Source organism: Podarcis erhardii, assembly GCF_964252035.2.
Source record: "Podarcis erhardii genome assembly, chromosome: 6".
Taxonomy (NCBI): Eukaryota; Metazoa; Chordata; class Lepidosauria; order Squamata; family Lacertidae; genus Podarcis; species Podarcis erhardii.
Genome location: NC_138510.1, coordinates 98,525,635 through 98,535,197, shown reverse-complemented (window position 1 = coordinate 98,535,197; position 9,563 = coordinate 98,525,635). Strand labels below are relative to the sequence as shown.

The following is a 9,563-nucleotide window of genomic DNA, read 5'->3' as shown; positions in this document are numbered from 1 at the left end:
CGTGGATCAGACACTAGATGGCACTGGTTTTACAGATAAAATTTTAAAAAAGCAAAAAAGAAAACCCACATTTAAAATAAGGTTACCAGATTTTTTTCAGTGAATCCGGGGACACTTTTCAACTTCCATGGATTTTGTCAGGGGACTGATTTGTCAATCCGCGGACTGTCCCTGGGAAACAGGGACGTCTGGTAACATTAATTTAACAGCATGTTTTAAAAGTATGGTTAGGACTGGAATATTGGGAAACAGCAGCTTCAGGTGGTGATTTTTGGTAGGGAAATGGTGGTGTGACAATCCTCCATAATTCACACTGCTCACTCCCTTGGGTCAGGTGAAGTAGTAGTAATAATAATAATAATAATAATAATAATAATAATAATAATAATAATAATTATTATTTATACCCCACCCATCTGGCTGAGTTTCCCCAGCCACTCTGGGCGGCTTCCAATCGAGTGTTACAAACAATACAGTGGTACCTCAAGTTAAGTACTTAATTCGTTCTGGAGGTCCGTTCTTAACCTGAAGCACCACTTTAGCTAATGGGGCCTCCTGCTGCCGCACCACCGGAGCACGATTTCTGTTCTCATCCTGAAGCAAAGTTCTTAACCCGAGGTAATATTTCTGGGTTAGCGGAGTCTGTAACCTGAAGCGTATGTAACCCGAGGTACTACTGTACAGCAAGTCTCATTAGATGCTAGGAAGTGGGTTTGGGACTGCAACCCTTAAGCAGTGAAAGCCTCTCCATTTGGTGTGACTGTAAAACAGCTTCTGTGCTTGAATTACCTATTATTATTATTTATTAGTATTAATTAAATTTCTATGAGCACTTTCCTTTTTGCAGGCTGAGCCAATCTCGTCTTTTTCTCATTCATTTTAAAACAAAACCTATTAATGCAACCAGGCTTTAATGGAGGGGGGTTGTACTATTTTATTTGTGCATTCATTCTTTAGCTCAAAAACTAGATTTAATTTGAATTTAAAAAGAAAACAGAATAAAATTGGATGGGGGTGGGGAGGACCATACTGCAGGATTATAGTCAGGGCTGGCCCAAGTTATACTGAGGTGAAGGACAACAGTGCTATTTTTCTAGAAAAAGAAGTGCCAGAACTCACAATGAACACCTCCCTTGTTCTCTTATTATGGCAATGGTGCCCACCTGAGAGGTACCGGAGTTGAACTCTGGCTGAAAAAAAGCCCTGAGGGACAAGATGGCATCTTTCCCTATTCTATATAAAAAAAGCCAGCCAGACTGGCAAGTAAACCTTACTTCAGCACTGGTGACAGAAAAGCATCCTTCACAGCACCTGAAGGCAGCAGGTGAGCTGAGGGAGCACTGAGTGGCCCACCTGGCACATGCTCTTCCCTCCATCACCTCACCACTCCTCAGCTGCCTCACCTGGCTGTGTATGCACAATCTCTTTAAGGAAGATTTGAAGCACATTCTTTCCCTCAAAGAATTCTGGGCACTGTAGCTTGTTAAGGGTGGCTGAGAGTTGTAACCCCGTGAGAGATAAACCACAATGTCCAGAATTCCCTGAGGGAAAGAAGGTACTTTGAAGGTACAGTGTTTACACAGCCTCTGTCTAACGGTAGGGCTGGGTATGGTAATGGCAGCGCAATGCAGGCAAAGCGAGGCAGAAAGGGAGGCTCATCAACAACTCCCTCATGGACCACTCACTCTGGTGATTCTCCTCTGCATTTTGCTCATCTACAATTGCATTTCAAAATATGCCACAAACCATGTGTTGAGAAAAGATGGGAAGACGAGCTAGAAAACCAAACTGGAATGGGAGGGTCTCAGTGACATTGGCATCTGATAGAAGCACAGGAAGTGGCTAGTATGGCAGCTGCCACAATGTCTGTGTTAGGACACAACGACTCCTTGATTCCCTGCGCCCTCACTTTCAGAATGTAAGCTGCCATGAAACAGCAGTCTTTCTACACAATGCTGTGAGGCTGTGCATATCAATTAGACACTCTATAATTGCCTGCCAGAGGACTGAGACCGAGGGCTTTAAGCCTGTGTGTAGTTCCACTTAATATTTCCAAGGATATATGTTTTCTTTAATTGCATTGTTGGGATTTAGAAACTCGGGGGAGCTGCAATGTTTGTCAGTGATCAGGCCATGTTTATGATTCTTGTGTTCATTCAAAGAGCCCTAAACAACTTGGGTCCAGGAGGCAGAATTCAAGATGACCTTAACTGAGCCCAAACTAACAAAATGAATTTCAATAGGGACAAATGTAAGGTTTTGCGTTTAGGCAGGAAGAACCAGCTTACAAATATAAGATCAGCACCCAGCTTGCCAGCAGCACATGTGAAAAGGATCTAGGGGTCTTAGTAGACCACAAGTTTAACATGAGTCAACAGTGTGATGCAGCAACAAAAAAAGCCAATTGTATTCTAGGCTGCATCAACAGAAGTGTAGTGTCCCGATCGATTCTGCCTTGGAATCCTGTGTCCAGTTCTGGATGCCACAATTTAAGAAGAATATTCACAAGCTGGAACATGTGCAGAGGAGGGTGACCAAGATTCCCAAGGGTCTGGAAACCAAGCCTTATGAGCAACAGTTGAGGGTTTGCAGTATGTTTAGCCTGGAAAAGAGGAGATAGAAATGAGATATGAAAACCACCTTCAAATTATCAGTTTGCATTTCTTAGTGCAGAAAGTATTCATCTGATGTGTAGAGATCTTTCCTAGTCTGATTAATTCAAGAGGGTTCTGGAAGCTTCTCTGTATGAAAGAAACAAGCAGAAGGCTCATGATGTTTGGGTTATTCCTTCAGAGAAGCTGAGTACAGCTGGCTTAAACTGGTTCTGTTATCTCTTCCGTCAAGGTCATGCTGACTATAAAAGTAAGGCCAGAAGGGGCCTGGGTTTCACTTTGTCTTTCTCTCACTCTTTCTTCTGGTGTGATGTTCTGTACATAGTATATATAGTGTTAAGGTTTAGACTTATTATAAGTTATTGTAAGTTTAAGTTAAGTCTGCTGCAATTGGATTTCTTACGGACAGTGCCAATCCTGAATGTATTAAATTTGTGACCATTATGCTCATTTGCCTTCAGTAGCAGTAAAGCTCTGCCAGATGAAATAAAATTGCCTCTGGTCTGCTAACTATACACTGGAATCTGCTCTGGATCAATACTGAGTAGAATTTCACGACAGGTTATGGGCCCATAATGCCCCAACCCCCACTGATAGGTTCCTGAGGCTGAGCAGAGCATTGAGGCGGTCCGGCTGTGTGGTGCCGGAGTGTTTGCTGTGAATGAGCAAAGGAGTAGCTGTGCTGAAATGCCGGAGGAGGACAAGGAGGACCTGGAGAGTCTCCATGCCTGGGCAGAGATTTTGAAGCGGCTGGAGTGGATGCTGGTTGTGGTGATTTATGAGCCAGGTGGCTGTTGTGGAACAGCCTTGCAGCGCCAAGAAGCTGGAAAAGACTTGATTCCAAAGATGGCTGGTAGCGCTTGGTGCAGATGCAGCACTGGGAAGTATGGAGAGCCCAGAGGGGCCAGGAGCTGGCAGTGGTTTTACTGGCATGAAGCCATTCTGTTTCAGCAGACCCAGTTACTAGAACGGCAGCAACTCCCACAGCTGCTTGATTCAGGAAGTGACGTCCTGGCGTTTTTCCTGCCTTGACGTTTTGAGCTCTGTGATATTTTTTATGGCGATGTGCTTGATTGCCTGGTGGATGGCTGAGCACAGGTTTGGTTTATGCCACCCCTGGAGGAAGGCCACTTTGATGTATGGTGACCCTGGACACCCAGCAGAGGCAAACTGGGTGGCTGTTGGAGATGGGGAAGGTCTTAGTACCCATCTCCAACTTCTGCAGTGAAGTGGACTGTGTGCTGTCAGAGAACAGACTTATCTCTGGTGTGTGATTCTCTGGCCTTCTCAGAATTTTTTTTGGCAATGCCAAGAGCAGCGGTGAAGAGAAGCCTCAGTGTGAAGAGATGCGTCTATGGAGGCTTTCTGCTGTTTGTTTCCTGTTCTGGAGATTCCCAGTGAGAAGACACTTTTACAGCGAGAAGGAGAAGGGAGACTGCTATGTTTGGTGCTGAGAGATGTACCGCTAACCAGTGATCTGCGTTTAGGGGTTTTCCTGGGGGAAGCGCTGATATCAGTCCTAGGATGATAGTGGGACAGCTGTTTTTTGTGGTTGCTGGTGGTTTCTTAACAGCAACTGGTTCCTTAAGACCAGCAGCAGTTCTGGTTTCATGCTGGACATTTTTCTGTCTTCAGTGTGCATGGAATGTGGTATATTATGTTTGCCCCAGTTGTAAGAATTTCAATGCTGTAAATGCTAGTTTGTTGTTTAAATGCACATCTTTGTGCTGAAGGGCAGTAAAATTAGCTGTAGTCCTATCTTAAAGAATAAGGTGATTGATGAGGCCTTGATGAGGTTGGAAGCTGTCTTTAATGGTTTTATAACAGGTCATTTGCTGAGCCATGTTTTCTTTGGGTGAGCATCCCACATTGCAAACTTTTGGGGGGTATAAATCAACTACAATAGTTTTGATTTGGAGTTTAACCTGTAAAATGTGAAATACAAAGTGTTTCTAACTTGTCAAATCAGGCAAAGGTGGGTCACTGGCCTGGCAAAGAGGAGTATTTAATGTAATCTATCTAATTGGTTTCTTTCCCCCAGTTCAAAGGGAGGACCAAAGTTTTGCCAAAATCTCACAGGAGCTGGGCTACAGGCTGGATAAACTGTGAGTTGGGGGGAAGCTTGTGTTTTCTTGCTTAGCTATTTCCTCTGTTTAATGGTATGCATGTTTGCTGTTTGGATCTATGAATACCTTTTCTTTATAGGGCTCTCTCTGAATTGGAGCTGGGCTGTTCTGAAGTTGTGCCTTTTTTTTTTTTTTGCTGAGGGGAGGTGTGCAGTTTCTGAGTGGCTTGATAGTTTTGCAGCTTTGTGAGGGAAATCTCACACTGTGTTATCTGTGGTTTATTTTCCTGTTTTGGAAGGCAGGGCTGCCTAGAACCAGCTCAGGATGAGTTTTTGGTATCCTGTTATTTCCTCAAGATGTTTTTTCCCCTGCTCTGGAGGATAGGACTCAAACCAATGCCTTCAAGTTACCAGAAAGGAGATTCAGGAAAACCTTTCTGACAGAGTGTTTTTACAGTGGAACCATCTCCCTCAGGAGGTTGTGGACTCCCCTTCTTTAAGCAGAGGTTGGAGGGCCATCTGTCATGGGTGCTTCAGTTGAGATTCCCAATCAGACAACTTTTGCAGGTTTTTGAAATGGTTCAAAATGCTGCAAAAGCTGTTGTCCAGAGGTTAAAGTGGGATGAGTTGTTCACACTGTTTCAAAACGCATTCAGATCTGTGAAGGAAAATATTACTTTGCTTGTCTTTGTGAAAGGTGGGGACATGTTAAAGTATTAAAATGTTGCCCTCCCCTTATCTACACAGAGAGGATATTGTTGGCATTCATGGAGAGAAAGGGTTATAACAAAGTGTGACATAGTGCACTTGTTAGCAGAAATCATAAAACAATGGCTATGCCTGTCTTGAAGCCATATTTTTAGAAAAAAATTCAACATTTCTGTCCTGAGTAAAAAAAAATTGGTACGCTACATGCATTTCAGTGACTTCCAACCAAGTAACAATGGATAATTTAAAGCCCCCGCACCTTTAATCACTATTTTCTTTTTGCCTGCCTGCTCTCCTCTTTTATCTATCAGTGCTCCCTGATGGAATGAGAAGTGACAAGCTGTAATTTTATTTTCTTCTTGGAATTCTGGTTCTGAATTGATAGAGAAGATTTAGTTTCAAGGGCTTCTCAGGATTAAATGACTCATTTGGAACTCTCTCTCTCTCTCTCTCTCTCTCTCTCTCTGTGTGTGTGTGTGTGTGTGTGTGTGTGTTGTTTCCTATTATGGGAAAGAGTTTGGGTACATCTCTTTAGTGAGATGACCTATGGGGGCATATGAAAATATCCTCAGGGCTGTAATTTCAAAGGCCCTTGTAAGGACCCAGGACCTATTGGTTGTTTTCAAAAGCCCCCCCCCCCCCATTGTTCCTACATCTAGCATTCTGGTCAATGATGCCAAGACACTGGGGTGAACTAATTGTAAACATGCCAGGCTACTTGCTGTTGTTGTTTTCACTGCTTTTATTTTATTTTTTACAAATATAACGAAGAGAGAAGAGATTACAAACATCACCAGCTGGTATGAACAGTAAGAATATTCAATCAATCCTAATTTAAACATATACACTACTATAAGCAGTCCCCATGTCCAAATCAGTATCTAAACAAGATGATCAGCCATGCATTCAAACGTAGAAAGGGCAGTGAGATCTTCAGTTTCACATTGATTTATGATGTCTCTGCCCTGCCAACTACAGCGTTCCTTCAGTCCCTACATCTGTGAGCCCAGGAGTATTGTGGACTATGGCCTACTGGAAAAGAAGAGGTTCAGAATAAACACGGTTTCAGGACCAAAAATGATTTGTGAAGGCAAATTTCCAAGTAATCTTTACTTTTGAAACATTAAGGTGCTGGTACATAGCTGTCAACTTACAGATTTGAAAATAAGGGACCAGCAGCCTTGAAAATAAGGGACCAGCAGCCAAAATAAGGGACCTGCAGCCTCACCTGTTCCAGGCACTCCAGTCTTTCTGTCCTCCTGCAGTCTGGTCAAACTCATGCTGGTAGCTTCAAGAACACTGTCCAACCAACTTTGTAACCAGAGGTTCAACTGAATAGAATCTGAATCATATGCACCACAAGGCCTATGCAGCCTCAACTTAAGATGGCTCCCTGGCCTGGCTTTGCACTGCAAAGTTTGCAACAGCACGTGCAACAAAATGTCGTCCAGCATTCAAAAAACCCCTCAGCTTGCATTAACTAGCCACACACAAGGCATTCAAGCTCCACCCCCCAGTCATTCTTAGACTTCTTATTGGGTGAGCAACACAGCCAAGCAACACAGTTGGAGCCTCCCTCCTCCCTGGCCGGGAGGGAGGGAGGGAGGGAGATGAGCTGCTTCCTTTAAAATTTAAGGGACATCATTTAAGGGACATTTAAGGGACATCTATCAATAAGGGACAGCAGCGGGACATGGCGCTGGAATAAGGGACTGTCCCTTCAAATAAGGGACACTTGACAGCTATGTGCTGGTAGCCCTGAAAAGCTTTTGCCTTCCTTGGAGCTTGGCTTAGTTTTGTCTGAGTCATGGGGATGTGCATATTCTGCAAGCCCCTTTTCTTCAAAACACCTGATGCCTCCTTGTGGCTCATGTTTTGCCTGGATTGTACAGACTGAGCTGGTTGTAGCATATAAGGGTGAGCAGGTTTTCACTAGGGGAAAGAGATGGAGTTGACTTTGGTGGGGTATGTGGGTGAGCCCTGACAGTTTTACTGTGGTGCAATGAACGAGGGGCCAACCAAGCCTTCTGGGCCCAGCAGTCTCCTCTGATGTTCCACCTGATCATGAGGCAGGAAGTTATTGGAATAGCCTTATTCCCAGCCACCTGGGGCCAGTCACATTTGTGGCAAATCCTTCTGCTGTCTTGCCCTGGGCAGAAAAATGCATCTAAGGCCTCTTTCACAAGTTCCATGAGGGTCCTGCAAAGTAATTCCTCAACCAGGGCGATGACAGCTTTGTGAATCCATCCTTTAATTTTTGTCTCCAAGGATTTATCAGAAAACTAGGCCAGTCATACGTCACAACTGCATTTGCTTCTGTTTAATTATGCTACATTAGTTAATCTTATTACCCCTTCAGGAGCCAACATTTCTCCATGGAATAAATCATATTTTGTTTGCTTGCTCTGCATTCCATCTACAGATTTTATGACATCAGTATTCCCTGGCTGACTGAGGGTAGTACCAGCTTCTGCCTAATTCAAAAGAACTTTCCAGTTGGTGTTGCATAAGAAATCCAGAACTGTGGAGCAATTTGCAGGAGAATTTAAGTATTATAGAATCATAGGATTGTAGAGTTGGAAAGGACCATGATAATCTAGTCCAACCCTCTGCAATGCAGGAATCTTTTGCTCAACATGGGGCTCAAATCCATGACCGAGATTAGAGGTCTTGTGCTCGACTGTATCTACTAATATAAGCAGAAAGCAGCATAGAATCATAGAATCATAGAATCATAGAGTTGGAAGAGACCACAAGGGCCATCGAGTCCAACCCCCTGCCAAGCAGGAAACACCATCAGAGCACTCCTGACATATGGTTGTCAAGCCTCTGCTTAAAGACCTCCCAAGAAGGAGACTCCACCACACTCCTTGGCAGCAAATTCCACTGTCGAACAGCTCTTACTGTCAGGAAGTTCTTCCTAATGTTTAGGTGGAATCTTCTTTCTTGTAGTTTGGAACCATTGCTCCGTGTCCGCTTCTCTGGAGCAGCAGAAAACAACCTTTCTCCCTCCTCTATGTGACATCCTTTTATATATTTGAACATGGCTATCATATCACCCCTTAACCTCCTCTTCTCCAGGCTAAACATGCCCAGCTCCCTTAGCCGTTCCTCATAAGGCATCGTTTCCAGGCCTTTGACCATTTTGGTTGCCCTCCTCTGGACATGTTCCAGTTTGTCCGTGTCCTTCTTGAACTGTGGTGCCCAGAACTGGACACAGTACTCCAGGTGAGGTCTGACCAGAGCAGAATACAGTGGCACTATTACTTCCCTTGATCTAGATGCAATACTCCTATTGATGCAGCCCAGAATTGCATTGGCTTTTTTAGCTGCCGCGTCACACTGTTGGCTCATGTCAAGTTTGTGGTCAACCAAGACTCCTAGATCCTTTTCACATGTACTGCTCTCAAGCCAGGTGTCACCCATCTTGTATTTGTGCCTCTCATTTTTTTTGCCCAAGTGCAATACTTTACATTTCTCCCTATTAAAATTCATCTTGTTTGTTTTGGCCCAGTTCTCTAATCTGTCAAGGTCGTTTTGAAGTGTGATCCTGTCCTCTGGGGTGTTAGCCACCCCTCCCAGTTTGGTGTCATCTGCAAATTTGATCAGGATGCCCTTGAGTCCATCATCCAAGTCGTTGATAAAGATGTTGAATAAGACCGGGCCGAAGACAGAACCCTGTGGCACCCCACTAGTCACTCTTCTCCAGGATGAAGAGGAACCATTGATGAGCACCCTTTGGGTTCGGTCAGTCAGCCAGTTACAAATCCACTGAGTGGTAGCATAGTCAAGTCTGCATTTTATCAGCTTCTTTACAAGAATATCATGGGGCACCTTGTCAAATGCCTTGCTGAAATCAAGGTAGGCTACATCCACTGCGTTCCCTTCATCTACCAGGCTTGTAATTCTGTCAAAAAATGAGATCAGGTTAGTCTGACATGACTTATTTTTCAGAAATCCATGCTGACTATTGGTGATCACAGCATTCCTTTCTAGGTGCTCACAGACTGTTTGCTTAATGATCTGCTCCAGAATCTTCCCTGGTATTGATGTCAGACTGACTGGGCGGTAATTATTTGGGTCCTCTCTTTTCCCCTTTTTGAAAATAGGGACAACATTTGCCCTCCTCCAGTCTGCCGGGACTTCGCCTGTTCTCCAGGAATTCTCAAAGATGACTG

The 9,563-nt window shown here is 44.0% G+C and overlaps 1 protein-coding gene across 1 annotated transcript in view; it reads left to right on the top strand.

Moving 5' to 3' along the window:
- The first annotated feature begins 3,951 nt into the window (after positions 1–3,951).
- The window catches only part of RGS8 (regulator of G protein signaling 8), an 81,662-nt gene continuing 76,050 nt past the window's right edge, over positions 3,952–9,563 (top strand). Inside the window, exon 1 of the mRNA XM_081867384.1 lies at positions 3,952–4,071. Within this exon, the coding sequence (XP_081723510.1) occupies positions 3,967–4,071 (105 nt within the window). The 5' untranslated portion in view covers positions 3,952–3,966. The remainder of the gene's footprint in view (positions 4,072–9,563) is intronic.